This window comes from Elgaria multicarinata, chromosome 9 (genome assembly GCF_023053635.1).
Source record: "Elgaria multicarinata webbii isolate HBS135686 ecotype San Diego chromosome 9, rElgMul1.1.pri, whole genome shotgun sequence".
NCBI lineage: Eukaryota > Metazoa > Chordata > Lepidosauria > Squamata > Anguidae > Elgaria > Elgaria multicarinata.
Window position 1 is genome coordinate 78,977,017 of NC_086179.1, and position 19,162 is coordinate 78,996,178.

Below are 19,162 nucleotides of genomic sequence, written 5' to 3' on the forward strand. Positions count from 1 at the left end.
ATACAAAGTAGTTAAGAGCACAACATTAATGCTGCGGTTTCACTTTATGAGAATATCAACAGTTCTGTTTCAAATTACACAACCTTCTAGAGTTTCACACTATACCAATCAAGTTTTAATAGTTCATTTCAAGCAAGCAAGTCTTCTGTTCTTAGTATGAGCATCGTTTAAAAGATCCATTAAAAAAATGACATGGTGACATGGAGTCAAAATACAGGGTCAACTCCAATTGCATCTGCCTGCTGATAGAAGGGAGCAGATTATAACTGGAGCAGATTACACCTGTCCTTTGCACACACACACCAAATCTGTTCAACACACCCACCCCACACACCCGCAGCATATCTGAGGAGGCATGTAGGGGGCTACAGGAATGAGGAGAGAACTGAAAAGGCCCATCACAGGGCTGAATGTAACCTGTTGAGGTCAAGCGTGTGCCATCTCTCAAGAACAAAATACACATTTTTTTTTAAAAAAAAAAAATACAAACCTTTCATCTTCATACAGGATGGCTTAACAGAGAAAACACTATTTATAAAAATCGCTAACAGGCCCATTGGTGCAGAAATCTGGCTAGTCCTCTGATAAAACTGCAGATGCTAGACATTCTGGGAAAAGTCTTCTTGAAGGGTAGAGTAGACATTTCATAATAATCACTGAACACCGCCGCCAGCATTTTATGATGCAGTTCAAACCAATAACTGAAACCAGGATCGCACCCGCCTGCTTTTCCATTTCGTAGACTTATTCCTCTTGTTCCCTCTACCCAATTTCAATGTTGGGGAATCATAGAATTATAGAATAGTAGAGTTGGAAGGGGCCTATTAGGCCATCGAGTCCAACCTCCTGCTCAATGCACGAATCTACCTTAAAGCATCCCTGACAGATGGTTGTCCAGCTGCCTCTTTGAATGCCTCTAGTGTGGGAGAGCCCACCACCTCCCTAGGTAACCGGTTCCATTGTCATACTGCTCTAACAGTCAGGACGTTTTTCCTGATGTCCAGCCGGAATCTGGCCACTGTCGAACAGTTTAATGGGTTTAGGATGGGGTGGGCAACACGTATGCATATGAAACAGGAGGGAGAGGGAGAAGGTGTTCATTATCTTACAGCCCCCACCTGCTCCACAAAACCTGGTTTCACCTGTAGGCCTGAACTGCAGGTCTGCACACTATGAAGGGGCATATGGTGCTCTTTTAAATGCCGCATCCCAGTCAGAGTATTTGAAGCATGTGAAGACAATGCTGGACTAGACAGACCCTCGGTCTGATCCAGCATGGCTCTTCTTATGTCAGTTCGTTTCTACACAAATTTGCCTGAAACGTCTCGCAGCTAACAGTGCTTCCATGCAAGGTAACGGAGATGTCTTACATTCATGGCTCACAAGGGCAGCCAGATGGGCGTGGCCTCTCGGGTGCGGAATTGCCCTAAAGAGAAAAGGGGCAGCAGGGGGTGGAGAGACGGCAAGAAACAACATTTCAAAATCAAAGGCTATGGCAAAACTTAAAATACGCAGTTTATGAACTTTATCACCAGTTTCAAGAAATGAACCCCTTCACAAAGCGACACAGCCATTCCCTACCACTATGTCTCAGTGTATACAGAGGGGATGCAATTAAACTGTTAACTTTTCTCGGTCCATTCCATGAAATAAGGTTCTGTTCACAGGGGTCTGTCTTGCATTCTGACTTTATTCATTTACACAATTCAGTGAAAGACTTTTCAGAAGCTCTACTGGTGATTGGTCAGTGAGGCTCTCAATGCATACCGGAAAGACGGCATATCAGCCTTCCTCAATTTGGGGCCCTCCGGATCTGTTGGACTGCAACTCCCATAATCCCCAGCCAGCATGGCCAATGCATCCGAGGGCCCCAGGTTGAGGAAGGTTGCAGTCCAACGTATCCAGAGGGCCCCAGGTTGAGAAATGCTGCTGTATATTTTTGGATACTCTTATTTGATACCAACAACAACAGCAATAAAAGGATAGAAAAACGTAAGGGTGTAAGAACGAGAATGCAGCAGCAAAGGGAAGGCCTTTGGCGCATAAACTTGACCAGCATGAAAAACAAGCTTGTAATGAACTTCATCTTGCTTGGTGGAAGTTTAACACAAAGTTAGGAAGCTGACAGGGGAAGCTATCAAAAGATCCACAAACTGACCAAGGGAAGAAGAAATGATAAAGATCTTTTTGTAGTCTTATGGGGGTGGAAGGGGAGATTATTATTATTATTATTATTATTTATTTATTTATTTATATAGCACCATCGCTGTACAGAATAAAATAATAAAATAGCAAAACCCTGGCATGTTCATGAAAGGGAAGAAAAGAGAATGTGTTGATGGAAGAAAGCAAGGGAAACAGAGAAATAAGTTACTCAGTTTTGAAGAGACCAGGGAAATGGCAGGTAGGCTTCTACGGTATCTAAAAATAAGTGCCATGTAATAGTGAACAGAAGATACAAGAAAGAATGGGGGAAATGAAGAGTATGACTAAATGATGTGTGTCTCGCCTCTTCATTGAAGTAGGAAAGTGCCACCATGACTCAAGACTATTCAACTCCATAACACACTGATGGGACAGAATTTATCTCTGGAAATTGAGAACAGAAGCTGGTAGGAAACACAGAACTATAACAACGCTAGAAAAATGAATTCAGGTGCAATTAAATTCACAGAGAGAGAGAGAGATGCTGGCCCAGTTAAGGTTCATCAATTTCTCTCCTAGAAAGCAAAAAGCTCAAACTTATCTGAGTGCCTAAACTAGAATCCATAAAAGGAAGATAAATTTGGGCTGCAATCCTAGAGGGGTAAGTGCCATTGAATACAGTGGGACTTACTTCCAAATAAACAGATATTTATTTCTTTATTTACAATATTTATATACTGCTCACTATCTGAGGATTTTGGAGCAGTGAACAAATTAGATAAAGAATAAAAACAGAATGCAAACATCATTAAAATTACATTTTAAAAGAACAGGTACAGATTGAACCATGGTCGGTCATTCCGGGAAAGCTTCTTTGAACAATGAAGTTTTCAGGAGGCGCCGGAAACAATACAACCTTGGCGTCTGCTTGACCTCCAGTATCAGGGAGTTCCATAAAAAGGGGGCCACCATATGAAAGGCCCTTTTCCTGGTTGACTCCAAAAAAGGCCACAGGTCCATGAAGAACCCCCCAAAGAATGCCCTCAGATGACTTCAGTGACTGGGCAGGTTGATAGAGGAGAAGGCACTCTCTCAGGTATCCTGGTCCCAAGTTGTTTAGGGCTTTGTACACTAGTACTAAACCCTTAAACGTGGCCTGGTAGCGAATAGGTAGCCAGTGCAGTTCCCTCAGCCAAGGCGTTGCATGCTGGAAAGGGGCAGTTCTAAACGACAGGAGAGCCATTCTGCACTAGCTCCAGCTTCAGAGCAGCCCCACATAGAGCACACTGCAGTAATCCAGCCTTGAGGTTACTAATGCCTCTACCACCGTGGCCAAACTATCCCTGTTGAGATAGAAGCTCGCACTGTAGGTCTGACCATCAAGAAAGCTGCCCCCCAAACTTTCATGCAGGAAGGAGGGATGGTTAGTTGGTTGTTTATAGAGTTTTCAGTAAATGAAATGAACATACTTGCCCACAGTTATGTGAAAGTTCCCTGCTACTTTATTAACATACAGGTGCCCATGAATTCTGCAAGCATCTGGAGGATGCAACGAGTTGTCCTCCCTGGTTGAAGAAGGAAAAAAGAAAAGCAGGTATTGAAAACAGCACTTCACACATCAGACATATTGGGTCACCCAAGTAGGCTGTTTGCAGTACTGCGCAAACAGCAGCAGAAGGCAAACATTTAGCTTCTTGGCAGTTAAGATGAATGTTATCATGATCTGCTACCTCAACCTACAGTTGCTGAAGAGAGGAATAAAGGAAATGACTTGTTTCATCTCAGGAGCAAAGAGAACTATTATGCCTCCAAGTACAACATTTGGGGGAAACGTCCCGATAGGCCTGAAGCACTTCAGAATGCACGTGGGGGGGGGGGGGGGCGGGGGTCACCCCCAGTCTCCCTACACGTGTAAAAATCTCATCAGTTGGAAGTCTGTAGGTCGTGGGCTCTGGCCTATGAAACCTCATGCCTATAATACATTTTGCAGTCTTTAAGGCAGGGGTGAGCTGTAAGGAAGGGGTTAAGTGTACAAAGAATTGCTGTTTTTAAGAATCTTTATTCATTGTCTATTGTCTGTTATAGAACTGCAGAAGTACCGCTTATCTCTCCACCTGGTGAGAGAAGTGGCCTTGGGGCAATTTGCATCTGTGAAGGGAAAAAATGGCCCATCCGGAGGGAGGGGTGAGTAGAATAGCTGAGTGGCCATAAAAAGTCTACCAAACGTGGGGCCTGGCGCCTGAGCTGAAGGACACCTGGCTGGGGAAGTATATTCTGTAACAATGTATTAGTATTGCTGGTATTGGGGTTCAGGGTGTTATTTCTGTATCAATTTTAGTAGCTAATCTGATGTGATGCTTGCCTCTTACCCTTCCAATTTCAATAAAGGATTGGGCCTAACCCTTTCAATCTGAGAGCTGTGTGCTTTATTCCAAGATCTGTGCAAAATCCAGTGGACAGCCGGTTTGGCTGAGTGTGGTTTCCTTTACATGAGCAACCTCAGAAGATCCAGGGGGGCTAATTTCTGACCCCCAGAACACAAAAGGGGCCACACACTCCATCATATTTTGGCAGCAATTTGGCAGTGGCTAAAAACTACTTGTCTCGTCTTGTCTTAATGCAAAAGCGTACTCCACAAAGCCCCAGGGGAGCACAGGTTTGCATGAAAACAAGGAGAAGGTGCATAGACCCCACACACTTTGTTTCAAAGTGAAAATGTGGCTTTTGGCCACTGCTGAAACTCAGCAGCAATTCTAATTAAGCCCACCGCTGCTTTAAAGTAGCACACGTCCCTTAATCACTGCTATACTTTTACCTCTCTCTTACTGGAGAAAGGGAGAGCCTCTACCTTATACTTCAAGGAACCTAACAGAGGACTACAGCGATTCCTCACACCATTAACGAGCACATAAAAATGTAAATTTGCGATGCTTTCGGGAAAAATGACTACCAAGCTTAGAATAAAATGCCGGATGTCAAAAGTACGGGCCCATTTTTTCCAAGGTCGAGTTTGGAAACAGGCACAGCTTTGGAACACAGAACAAACGGGAGGCAGACAACAACCCAGTTCTACAGCATATTTGAAGTCCCATTGATTTAAGTGTTAGCAAGTTCAGCCTTGGGGTGTGGAAGAGACTACAAAAGTGACTAGCCCACAGACTCAGTCACTGGTGACATAAAAAGAATCCCTTGTAAAGCTTCCCTTCCTGAGCGCAATTCCTACTTGTCTGAGGTGACCAGGGGAGGGGATCGTTTCAAGCCATCAGCAAACGCTTTGATGGCAATGGCATTATTCTTAAAAACAATTTCCCCCTAGACCAGCGTTCCTGAACCTGGGGTGCTCCAGATGTGTTGGACTGCACCTCCCAGAATGCCCCAGCCAGCTGGCTGGGGCATTCTGGGAGTTGTAGTCCAACACATCTGGAGCACCCCAGGTTCAGGAAGGCTGCCCTAGACAGTCAAATGCTTGGAGCAAAGTGCAATGGCCATCTATTACATGTATAAAGCACCATCTCACCTGGGTGGCAGTGCTGTTGAAGCACTTTTAAAAGCACTTTTGAATATTATGTCTTGAAGGGAGTGTTCTTCCTGCAGCCTGCTCTGAATGATCTGCAGCATCCTGTAGGTTGGGATAACAAATAAACAGCTCAGTGCCTCCTTCCTACAACAGTGCAACACATACAGGATAAAGTTGTATAATAGTTCGCGCTCTCTCTCCCTCACATATACACACACACACTCACTCTCCCTCAACATAGCACAGCTGTTGAGTGCAAAACAAGAACTACACAACTCTGTGTGAGGCAAGGTGGTCTTTTAGATACCCACGTCCCAAGCAGTGCAGGACTTTATGATCAGCCGTTTGAATTGTTATTGGAAATGGCCTGGAAGTTAGCAAAGCTATTTAAGAGCACTGAGCATGTTTAGCCTGGAGAAGAGAAGACTGAGGGGAGACATGATAGCACTCTTCAAATACTTGAAAGGAGGGCCAGGATCTCTTCTCAATCATCCCAGAGTGCAAAAGACAGAATGATGGGCTTAAGTTAAGGAAGCCAGATTCCAGCTGGACATCAGGAAAAACTTCCTGACTGTTAGAGTAGTATGACAATGGAACCAGTTACCTAGGGAGGTTGTGGGCTCTCCCACACTAGAGGCATTCAAGTGACAGCTAGACAACTATCTGTCAGGGATGCTTTGGGATGGATTCCTGCATTGAGCAGGGGGTTGGACTCAATGGCCTTGTAGGCCCCTTCCAACTCTGCTATTCTATGATTCTATGATTCTATGATTCTCTTCTTGATCATCCCAGAGTGCAGGAAATGGAATAACGGGCTCAAGTTACAAGAAGTCAGATTCCGGCTGGACATCAGGATAAAACTTCCTGACCGTTAGAGCAGTACGACAATGGAGCCAGTTACCTAGGGAGGTTGTGGGCTCTCCCACACTAGAGGCATTCAAGTGACAGCTAGACAACCATCTGTCAGGTATGCTTTAAGGTGGAGTCCTGCATTGAGCAGAGGGTTGGACTTGATGGCCTTATAGACCCCTTATAGAGGACTATGAGTTCCAGTGACGGGCCCCAATCAACAGCAAAGCAGCTGAAATTCTGGACCAACTGAAGTTGCCAAGTAGCTTCCAAAGGAAGCCCTATGTACAACACTTTGTACATAGTACACAGTAGTCCAACCTGACAGCATCCAGAACATGGAGAGCCATGAGCAGACTACCTCTGTGAAAACTAATAGGAGGAGGGAACCTATAAGCACGAGTCTCAAAGAAGGTACAGGAAGGTGAACAAAAAGTTGAGAAGGGCAATGAGTAGAAGCCTACAGGAAAAGAACACGTCAGGACAAGGATGTGGGGAACACATGGCTCTCTACATGTTGTTGGGCTGCTACTCCTATAATTCCTCACCATTGGCTACACTGGCTAGGGCTGATGGGAGTTGTAGTCCAACAACAGCTGGAGGGCCACACATCCCCAAATGCAATTTTAGGGAACAAGAGCATAAGGAGGTGCAGCACATGGTGCAGCAGAGAAAGGACAAAATGGAAGAATTTGGCAGATTGGTTTATAATCATGCATGCATGGAAAGAGGAAAACAAATACAGAAAAATCTTTGTGGGCAAGGAGGGACAAGAAACAAACTCACCAACTGGGTGAATAAAGAAGAGGCAGAATCAAGCTGCCTGGATGGAATTTCAGGGCTTCTGGAAAAAGAGGGCTGATGGATAATTTAGTGGAATAAACTGACCTATCCCACTGAAATGTTCTCTCGCAGAGCCACAAATAAAAATATGAGGCCACAGGCTCCATCTATGGCAATGAGAAATTAGAACATTCAGATGAGGTCCCTTTCTGGAATGGCAAGTCCAATCATTTTAAGATCAGCATCCTTGGATGTCATAGCACTGGGCTAATAAAATGTAAGATGAAGGGTCTCCAAATACTAGAAATCAGCAAGTGACAGCTAGGCTTAAAACAACAGAAGCAGAAACCTTTTTTCAAGAACATTTCTTTTTCCATTTTTTACTAGCAAATATCCTCTGCGCTCTCTCTCTCTCTCTCTCTCTCTCTTCCTTATTTGTGCCAAGGATCTGCCAGGGATTGACAAATTGTGTCCCTCCAGATGTTCTGGCTTACAACTCCCATCAGTTCTTACTACTGGCTATGCTGTCTTGGGCTGATTGGAGCTGTAGTCCAAATCCAGGGTCTACTCCTGCATTAGACTAAGGGAAATCACAATACATTATGAGCTGGCTTCAAGGACTTGGCAGCCATTTAAATGTAAGAAAATAAACATATCACTGCTTTTCTGAAAATAAAGCTAGCTCAAAGAATTTCGAATGTTTTTAAAAAGCCAATGTGCACAGTCTGCGTCTTCACCAATGATTCGAGATCACCCAAAATGCAAAAAGGCACAATGCAATAATAGCACCTATGTGCATTATGAGCTATGATTTATTATTTTAATTTCTTAGTTTTAACTGAAGAGTTGAGAGCAGCCATATTTAAATGTATGAATCACACACACACACAGAATTTTTCCCATTTGTACACAGTGCATTGGGTTATTACCTTTGCCATTCTCTCTGCAAGGGACTGAGTTCAAATATGACCTGCAACAAAGGACGAAGATAAATAATTAAACCCAAGATGAATACTCAAAAACATTTTTCCCTGTACATGTTCATATAGTTGGCATAATACACGAACTGAATGGTCGGATATATAACAGTACTAAATTGAAAAATAAATCCTCTCCAAGGTATAACAGGCTTTCACCGCTTTGGGATACAGGAGTTCCCAAGATAACAAACTTCTGCTAATTAAAGTGAATGTTCTTTATGTTGAAAAGTTCTCTCAAAGGAAGCTGCAAGGAAAAGTAATTCAATACCTTGTGCATCCTAGGTGCTTCCGATTATTAAGGCTACTGGTTACCAGACACAAAGAATGCAATAGAAGAAACACAAAATGTTACTCTACATAACTGATGAAATAATTTAGCATCTCAGAACTAAAATTCTGATTTATTGATAAACCTTGCAGATGTCTAGCAAGCAAAGGGAAGCTGTTCTTGCATTTTTGGGCTTGCCTATTATTTATTTGGGCACCACCAGTCTGCAATTCCATAAGTACATTGCTCTTGTCTTCAGAGACTATACTTTGCTTACAGCCCACACTAACAGTTCCTGCATCATCAACAACTTTGGGTGAGAACCGTGGCCCTTTCAGAAGCACATCATTGCCATGTTGTAAAAAGCATGTAAAATCTGTCAACAAAAGCTGTCAGAGTTAGATATTAGCTTGGATCCTAGGTTTTTTCTGCCCCATATTAATGGCCTGTTACACCCAAGTAAATGTGCCTGCATTCATTCCTTGCTAACCTCCCCTTTCCCTCTTCTCTCCCACCCCCTGGTCTAAATTTGGGCTGTAAGATCCTTGGGGCAGGGACCCATCTTCTGCATATGTCATTCAGTAATTATTTATTTATTTATTTTATTTTATTTTATTTATTGCACTTATATACCGCTCCCATAGCCAGGGCTCTCTGGGCGGTTTACAGAAATTCTAAAATTAAGATAAAAACGAGTATACAAAATTTAAAATTCTAAAACACAGAACATACACACATAAAGCATTAAAAACCATTTAAAAAAACTAAACATGTGGGTGATTAAGATGTGCCGCCATATGCCTGGGCAAAGAGGAAAGTCTTAACCTGGCGCCGGAAAGATAGCAGCGTTGGTGCCAGGCGAGCCTCGTCAGGGAGATCATTCCATAGTCTGGGGGCCACCACCGAAAAGGCCCTGTCCCTCGTTGCCACACTCCGAGCCTCTCTCGGAGTAGGCACCCAGAGGAGGGCCTTAGATGTTGAATGTAGTGAGTAAGGTGTCAAGTGCAGTGATGCAAAGGAATAGCGTTTTGCACATCTGCCACACTGTCCATTACTGTGGATTTTCAGCCAGGCTCAATAAAACGAGACCACTTTGAGGCATATAGCAAACTAGTGGATAAGTGAATCTTTTTATGAATAAAATGGAGTAAACTTACTGGTTCATAAACTAACCCATCTGCAGAGGCAACCATGGTTTCTGCCAAATCCAGCACGTCAGCGCCAATATCTGTTTCAGAAGTTGAAAGGGACAGATGAGATGACAGGCCTTCAAAACTGATATCTACTGCTCTTTTTGAGCCTAACCACAAAGACACAGATTTCTTCCTGCTATTTCTTTTAGCGGGATCTCAGTTTGTCACAGCAACCTACACCACCGCACACAATACACACAGACACAGGAAAATGATGGTGAAACATGCACTTTTCAAACCAGCCAAGTGCAGCATGTCAAAACAGAGGGCCTACAAACAACACATTTCTTGCTAATGAGCACTTAGGAAATATCACAGCTCCTTCCAAGTTAGCAACATATTATGTTGCTTGTTATTACAGACTACTGGTCGGAACTTGTGATTAGCAAATTGGGACAGCAACTTTCAAGATGGATTAGTCCACAGGAAGGCTCCCAGAGACCAATCGATGCCATTATTTCAGAGCGTTTTTCTTAATGTTTGCTCCAACTTACACCTTGCATCCTATATTTCCTTTTCTTATAGGATGATTTTTTAAAAAGAAAAATATGGGTTGATCTGGGCCTGTCACAAACTTTATCTTCACAGATATTTCCTTTAAATAGTCACGGGGGTGGGAAGGGGAGGATTGCCAAATTGTTGCACGTGTGATGCAAGGCTTGTGTTTTTCCAGCTGATTTTGCACAGGAGAAAAAGCAGAAAAAATATGTTTAACAATAATTTGTGAATAAAGCAATAGGTCTGTGCTTAGAGGTTTGGAAAACACTAATGTCATAATTGTGGATGGTGTGAACACCGTTCTCTGTATCTTTCCCCCAGACCTAGTCAGGCGCCTGCGGCATGAGCTCAGACCCGCGTCTGAGCACTTGTGACAACCCAACAAGCCTTGGCAGCCATCTGCCCCACTACCAAAATTGCACGCACACACCCCGCTGCATCCATGGGGCCTTTACAGCCACCATTAACACAGCAGGGGGAAGTGCGCAATTTCTGGAACATCCACTGTGCACAATCGAAATGTGCTCAACATAAGAAGAATAAAAAAAATCCTCCTAGATAGTGTAATTCAGTCCTTTAAATAGTATTCAACATTATTAATTAGAATCACGGCCTGTTTTATTGCTAAGTTGAACCATCCGTTTTTATTAAGGCAAGCAAGCAAAATAAGCAGTGAAACGTCTTTTAATAAGAGCACATCCAAGCACACAGGATGAACATGTAGTACAGTCTTATGAAAACCCTACAACGAGTCTGAGAGATCTTTTTTTTAAAAAGTACACTGCATGTGGAAATTTATTATTGCATTTATATCCCACCTTTTTTCCTCCAAGGAACCCGAGGCGGCGTACATAATCCTCCTCCTCTCCATTCAATCCTCACAGCAACAACCCTGTGAGGTGGGTTGGGCTGAGAGTCTGTGACTGGCCAAAAGTCACCCCATGGGTTTCCATGGCTAAGTGGGGACTAGAACCGGGATTTCCCGACTCCCATCCCAACACTTTAGCCACTACATCACACTGGCTCTTCTAATGTATCCGATTGTTCCATTGTTGCTGAGATCTTTAGATTTATTTATTTATTTATTACATTTCTATGCCACTCAATAGCCGGAGCTCTCTGGAAGGTTCACAAAAATTAAAAACATTCAAAGTATAAAACAACAGTATAAAACCATAATATAAAATACAATATAAAAGCTCAACCAGATAAAAACAGCAGCAATGCAAAATTACAAATTTAAAACACCAAGTTAAAATTAATTTATAGACTGTTAAAATGCTGGGAGAATAAAAAGGTCTTCACCTGGCGTCTAAAAGCATATAATGTAGGTGCCAAGCGAACCTCCTTAGGGAGCTCATTCCACAGCCGGGGTACCACAGCAGATTGTTTTAGATTTTTTAGTGTTCTATGGATTACGATTTCACGAGTTTTTAATTTTATGTTTTTCATACGTTATGAGCTGCCTTGGGAGGCTAAACCTTGGGAGGTAGTCTACACATGCTAAAATAAATCTTAATATATAACTACCACAGAAGGCTGGGCAAGCTTTCCAGGTGGAGGGACATTCTGATGAGGGAGCACTTTCAAACACACAACTGCTATCTATATTGTGGGGCAGTCCAAACAGTGTGGAACACCATACCCCCTAGATGGCTGTCAGCTCAGAAGATGGAACTACAACATTATACGACCACCATTAAAATGGCATCCCTGGGCCACGTTCTCCCTTCAAATACGCCATCTCATGATGCCATTGCATTGGGTGCTTTCATGCCCTCATTCAACATGGCTGGCTGCTGCTGACAGAAAAACCTTCAAAGTGATTATATCTCCACATGAAGTAAATGATCCTACATAGTCCCAGGGGAGAGCTCAACATGGTGATGTCGTTTTTGGCATCAATCTTGTTTTTACTGGTAATGTACAGTTCCATGCTAAATGATGAAAATGTCAGAGCAGTAAGCTCAAATTGAAAAGCAGGCTGCGCTGAGGGAGATGAGAGGGGAAAGCAGGGCCATTCCACCAGCCCTGCTGAAAGCCTTACTTTCTCTCCTCTTCCCTTCCCATTCCGTTTTCCTTTTGTGGCATGTCTTTTTAGAAAGTAAACATGTGGGATCGTCTTGTTTGAATTATATGTAAGCTGTGCCGAGAGCCTTTCTGGCTGAGAAGCGGGATAAAAACACTTTAAATAAGAGCCAGTGTGGTGTAGTGGCTAAAGTGTTGCACTGGAGGTCGGGAGATCTGGGTTCTAGTCCCCGCTTGGCCATGGAAACCCACTGGGTGACTTTGGGCCAGTCACAGACTCTCAGCCCAACCTGCCTCACAGGGTTGTTGTTGTGAGGATAACATGGGGAAGAGGAGGATTATGTATGCCGCCTTGGGTTCCTTGGAGGAAAAAAGGTGGGATATAAATGCAATAATAAATAAATACAAACATACAAAAATACAAACATACATACATAATAAAAAGGAAACACATTGTATCACAATACTTACACTGACACTTCATTGCAACAGTAATGTCTATATTGATTCTTAATTTACTGGAAAAAGGAAAACACAGGACAAGTCAATTTCACGATGGTCAAGCTATAATTCATATGACATACAATAACTCATCTGTGTCATGTGACAATGTAGTTGATATACATTTGAACAAGTGCACAAGTACTAAGAAAGGTATGTGCTAAAATTTCAGGATGCCAAGCCAAAAAGACTAAAAGTAGATTTAGAGAGACACTGCCCAAATAATATCATGCTTGGTGGGTGTCACCAAAGATACTCTTTACCCCTTAAAGCCTCCTTAAATTTCAAAGAGGAATCTAGCTGCACATTGTGTTAGGAATGTTTTTGAAAAGGTATGTAACTGTAGCAACCTAAGGGAGCAATCCTATGCAGGTTTAGACAGAAAACAAGGCCTAAAAACCCCAGCATGCCGCAGTCAGCTATGCTGGCTGGGGCATTTTGGGAGTTGTAGGCCTGTCTTCTGTCTAAACCTGCATAGGATTGTGCCCTAAGAGTCTTGAATGATAGATGTCCAGCTTTCCTTAAACTCTGTTTGGAGGACTGGAAGAGTTATGACTGAGCTATTTCAAATGCGGCCTTTGCCCTAAAACAGCCTTCCTCAACCTGGGGCGCTCCAGATGTGTTGGACTACAACTCCCAGGGGCATTCTGGGAGTTGTAGTCCAACACATCTGGAGCGCCCCAGGTTGAGGAAGGCTGCCCTAGAAGTACAGGGAAGAGTTCATGTTGGCACAAGCCCTGCGTTCCTGTTGCTCCTTCATAGATCTCCCAAAGCCATCTAGTTTAACTGCTGGCTCCGGACCCCAAGTCCAATAATGGCTTGCTTGCTGCTTTATAAACAACCCATCTCTAGACAGTTTATTTCAATACTAAGCACAGTCAAATGCCAAGCATTTTCCTTTGAGGCCAATTAAAATTTCAACATTGAAGCTTGAAAAAGTAGCTGATTCTTACAGGAAGCCTTAATGAGGCTACCTGAGCATGAACAGCTTCATTTGCTTCATCTCTGCTTGCATTCACACCCACAAGAGAAAGAAAAGTAAGGAACCAAGCTCCTCAATTATATTTAAAGAAATGTCTCTGCATACATACATTTTCATCCAGTCCTGAATGTATCTGTGAACTGAACAGACACTAGTTACTGTCTGAAAACTGGGTTTCCTGATGTTGTGGCTATGGGCATCAAAGTGCCCACAGACACCTCTCTTATCACCCTCCAAGCTTCCTGCCCCTCACAATTTTAAATTTTATTTTTTAAGATTAAAAAAAAATGACTGGGAAGTTGTCATACTGCAAAACAAATTGCTGTCCTCCAGCACATTTTAATTTTGTTTCAAAAGATGGTTTTGTGTTTTGGACCTCAGACCCTACCTCTGCCTTATACTTAGGTTCTTGGCGAAGTTATTTTTCTTTTAGTCTGACCAGCTGGCCTTCTTGGTAATGGATGTTTTGTGACTGTCCATGGCAACCATGGCAGCCATGTTTTGAAGGAGCAAGCTCCACCCCCATGGCAACCATTTTGTGAGTGCCCACAATACTCTCTCAAAATTACAAATGTGCCCACTGAATCAAAAGGGTTGGGGACCCCACCCTACGGATATAACGTCTAAGCTATGTGATCTCCTTGTGAACCACAGCATAGCCTGTATGTATAACAACATGCTGAACTATCACAGTACTTGATGAAATGTTGGTTGGAATGGTGAAAGGTATGCATAGTCTCAGTTAAGGCTATAAACGGGAACACTTACACATCCTCATGCAATTTGGGGGGTGAGCCTCATAATCAAATTTACTTGATAAGGCAATACAAGAAATTGTGAAAGATTAGTCTTGATCTGGGACTTCCTACCATCTCAAAAACTGCCTGAACATTCTAAGATTAAGGCAGACACCACCCAATTATCTCTGCGACAACAAAGCATGGAGCCAAGATGCACAATAACTATTATTTTCTGAAGTGTAAATATCACATCAGCTTCCAACAGAAAGGCAAGATGTTTATGATTCCCCAAAGTAAATGCACAGCAGGAAAGCATGTGGCAAGAAAGTGCATCTATCTGAGTACAAAAGATAATAATAAACTCCCAACTTGGGAGATGCAATGCAGACTACCTACTAGCCATGTTGAAGGAAATGGGAACAAGACATGGATCGTATGCTTCCACCTCTTTTAGCATGAATTCCCTTGGGCCTCTTGCAACCTTTAGCTACGGTTAAGCGATACCTTGGCACTAACATTAACCATAGGTAAAACTAAACTGGGCTTGGCCTTAGCTAGGAACTAAAATCAGGACTTGAAACTGGTTTAAAACCTTCATCAAGAGCAAACCCAGATTTATATGAAAGCTTGGGGAAACAAAAAGGTCTTCACTCTGTGCCAAAATGACATCAAGGTGAGCCTCTCTGGGGAGAGCATTCCATACTAAAGGGGACATCACTAAAAAGGCCCTTTTGTCAGCTGTACTGGGGGTTATGAAGTAGATGATATTCCTTATACTGTAACAAGTTACCCCGAAGAAGGACGTAAGGGTCCAAAACGTGTTGGATTTGTTTTATCCCATTAAAAACATTATTTTTTTCTACCTCTTTGCCTTTTTTGGCATCTCTTGTGGGGTTTCCTTTTTTTGGATTTTGTACCCTGTGGATACGCCCAGAAAAGGGCTTCAGAAGAAGCAATGAAGGTTCAAGTATGTGTGTGTGTGTAATTAGGCGATCCTTCAGGTAATCTGTCTCGAAGCCGTGAAGGGCTTTAAAGATCCAAATCTGAACTTTGAATCTGGCCTAGAAACCAAATCAGCATTAGCACGGATGAATGTCGGCCACAGTGGAATCCCTTAGACATGTCTAAAGCCTACGGGGAGGGCAAGAAGAATTCACATTTGAAGGGAAAGACTCCCAACCCCGTACAGCCCATCCCTAACCCCTTAACTATGATTAAGGGATGGGGCAGCAAAATTAGATGATAAAGATGCAACAGCTGGAATAAATCCCTGATATTAAGAGTCCAATGGCAATCAGGCCTTTATATACTAAGGGCTGATGTATGGATTGCCCAAATTGATGTGTGAGTTGCTCTTTTGTGATTCCTAAAGATATTAGCAGCAAGCATATTGGTCAGGCAACTACCATGATCACTAGCCCAGGGCAGAAGGACAAAGAGTAGCATCAGAAGTAACAAGGTCAATCACCTGACCCACAGGATTACTTCCTGCAGACATTACTGTAGAGAAATGGGATCCAGACCCATAGAAATGTCTGCCAGGGTAACATGAGAACTAGCCCCATGATAACTGTCACGCTGGCATCCTCTTTTAACAGTTCGGACCCTGAATAAATATTTCCAGATTCTTCCATCTTCTGCTGCCTTCTATGTTAGAAGTAAGCATGTTTCTTTTCCTTCTTGCCCCTGGAGACAGGTAATAATTTTGTTTTTCAGCTTAAGCACCTGGGGATTCCAAGGCATCAGAAATAAATATGGAAATTGAAAAGTTATTGCCTTAAGGCAGCCAAGACGTTTCAAAATAAAATAAAATGAATGTACAAATCAACACAAGTTTATGAGAGAATAAAGTTACCTAGTAAAATCCTTATCTACTTCATACTCGTATTTCATCCAAGTATCTCGATATACCGTAAACTCCATTATGGTTAAGAGAGCCATAGTTGTAAACGCTATGAGAGAAACTGCGAAAAATCAAGAAAGAAAAAAACTATTTTAAAGGCTAGCACAAAAAAGATATCAGTTCATTGAAATTTACAAGGGAAAAAAGATATTGTGTGTATATTAATATACTAAACACATTAATACATGGAGGGAGCAATTCTACGGTCCTGAGACAGTGTCCCGGGCTGGGGGGGGGGGGGGGGCGCACAGGATATTTCAGATTCCTGGATCCAAAGTTGGAGAAATAACATGGGGTACTTTTCTTTTTAGCTTTGTTGTTTAGTAAGTGCAAGTAAAATAAACGTAATAAATTAGATCACTCTCTATGTAGGTTTCCAATGTAAACTAAGAAAGATTTGATGCAAATTGGCCTAATACTAAACTTTATAGAAACTCACATCGCGTAGGTAATGGTTTGCAGTCTGGATAATATCCAGGCTGTTGGACTAGAGAGACCTAGGCTCAGCCATGCTGCTTTCAAGGTGAGATTGAGCCAATCACTCTCTCTCAGTTTAACAGACCTCACAGGGTTGTTGTGAGGATAAATTTGATGTGTGTGTATGTACTTATCATCCTTAGCTCCTTAGAGGAAAAGTGACATTAAAAAGGCAATTGATACAACAGCATTTATTATAATTACACAGGAGTACACATCTTTATGGTGCTGAAAGGAGCACCAAAAGCAAACACCAGAGTGGAAATCCTGTTTAAGAACTAACTAGATAGTATTCATATATTAGACAACGTTTACACAAAGTGCTCATATTAAATTTTTCATAGCAAAAATACAAGACTTTCACAACTATAAGAACTTGATAAGATACACCAAATATATACCAAAATACACAAACTGTGCATAATTATGTACAAATTGTGTAATCAATGTGAGCCTGCTTTTATTTTGTATTTGTAGCATAAAGCTCAATAAGATTTCAATCTTTAATATATACATTTTGTGTATTTTGGTGAACGTTCATATGTCTTACACAAGAACTTACGATCCTAACAGCTTTGCATATTCGTTATGAAAACTTATATTATGTACACTTTGTGTAAACATTGTATAATATAAGGGCAATACGTAGCTATTGTTCAACACATTTTCCAGTCTGACAGCTACTTTTGATTCTCAGTAGTGACAACAGTCTTCCTGTTATCGGTTTACTGAAAGGAGCAAGCAGCCCCCTAACATGATCGTGACAGCACAGACCCCCAAAATATGATTCATCTCCCCTCTTATCCCCATTAAGACTGCTCAATTCTTATGGTGTCCCTGCCAGGAGCAGAGATCATATAAGAGTAGCATCTAGCCCTTTTTTTTTCCATTTCATTTTTGCTAGCATAACAAGGCAAATAACAGCAACCCTACAACCAGGGTGGATTTGATTTAAATCACTACTCAGAAAGTCTTGATTTAATCATGTGACTTCCCCCCTCCCACCCCCAAACTGCACTCTATTCATTGAATTTTTTGAAACTTAGCACTTAAGAGGTAATGGGTTTATTCTGTGTACATAGATTTGCAATGGCACAATGGGATTGTGATCCCTGCAGACACAAATTCACAGTTTTGAGAACTGTAAAACCAAGCATCTGTGATAATATCTTCTAGATAGAAAAAATGCCCAATAATCTTACAGAAACCTCTGGAAGAGCATGACATTGTGAATGGATTAATGGAATTTATTTACCAAAATGTTTAAACATTTCATACAGCCTTATGCTACATAATTAAAAACTAATCCTTATTTCATTATGAATAACCTTTGGACTATAATGTATCTTAAAAAGAAAACTATCTTTAGATAGATTTTTCCTTAAAAAGCATTTTATTAAAAAATCCAATTTAAATTTAAAAAAATAACATTTTTTTTATTTTTAAAAAAAAATCATTGATTTTTATCCACCCTGCCTACAACTCTCAGCATGCTGGCTAGGGAATGCTTGGAGTTGTAGGCCTTTTTTTTCAACACACCCCCTTAGTAAGGCAACCCTGCGCATGTTGTCTTCATATTCCATTGTTGTGCTGTTATTTTCATATTTTATTATTGCTTTCGTGTGACTTTCTTATGCGGTTTTAGCAACCGCCGAGAACTGCCATTCAAGGATACTTTATCCTGAAAGAGGTCCCCATCCTTTTCCTGACAAGCATTCATGGAAGGTAGCTCTTACTCTCAATCCACCAGCAAGGCTCACCTGTTCCTCCACTTGCTGAGGTTTCTATGTAGCTTTCAGGAACTTTAGGAAAGGCATCCAACTCTTTCATTAAATTCAAGGTCTTCTTCCGATTCAGTCGCCTCATCTTCAGCAGATCCCTCAACGTCTTCCTTCATATATCCACTCTGTATTTAAGAGAGTATTGTCCAAATGTAGTAAGTGCCAAATGCCCCTTTTCCACACCGAAACAGAATACTCAATGCAAGACCTGAAACATAGCTTTGGGATTTAAAAACTCCGTCTGTAAAGTTATTTCATCAAAAATGCATCTTACCCCAGGATCTGAGCATTAACTGTTATTTTCTTGTTCTGCTAAACTATCAACGGCATGAAATTAAGTCAAAATTAAATCTATTTAGGGCCCATATGTCAACCTCATACTTTTTTATGACAACCAACAGCCAATATGCAACTTGATACTTCAATATTTGTGCTTTTCCAAATTTTGTGATGCAGTCCTCCATCCAAAAAATATGCACCAAAATGCATATATTAGAACATGCACGTGAAAATACAT

General features: G+C 41.8%; 1 protein-coding gene across 2 annotated transcripts in view; it reads right to left on the reverse strand.

Annotated features, from left to right (window-relative positions):
* Positions 1-19,162, reverse strand: part of ERGIC2 (ERGIC and golgi 2) — a 29,928-nt gene that overhangs the window by 3,771 nt on the left and 6,995 nt on the right. The window contains exons 3-10 of one of the 2 annotated variants that reach the window (XM_063134144.1): positions 18,625-18,770; positions 16,340-16,448; positions 12,733-12,779; positions 9,700-9,770; positions 8,224-8,264; positions 5,663-5,764; positions 3,615-3,710; positions 1,371-1,426 (exon numbers count right to left, since the gene is read on the reverse strand). In XM_063134144.1, coding sequence (XP_062990214.1) covers positions 1,371-1,426; positions 3,615-3,710; positions 5,663-5,764; positions 8,224-8,264; positions 9,700-9,770; positions 12,733-12,779; positions 16,340-16,448; positions 18,625-18,730 — 628 coding nt within the window. In that variant the 5' untranslated portion in view covers positions 18,731-18,770. Of the gene's footprint in view, positions 1-1,370; positions 1,427-3,614; positions 3,711-5,662; positions 5,765-8,223; positions 8,265-9,699; positions 9,771-12,732; positions 12,780-16,339; positions 16,449-18,624; positions 18,854-19,162 lie in introns of both variants that reach the window. The other variant, XM_063134143.1, reaches the window with a different exon arrangement.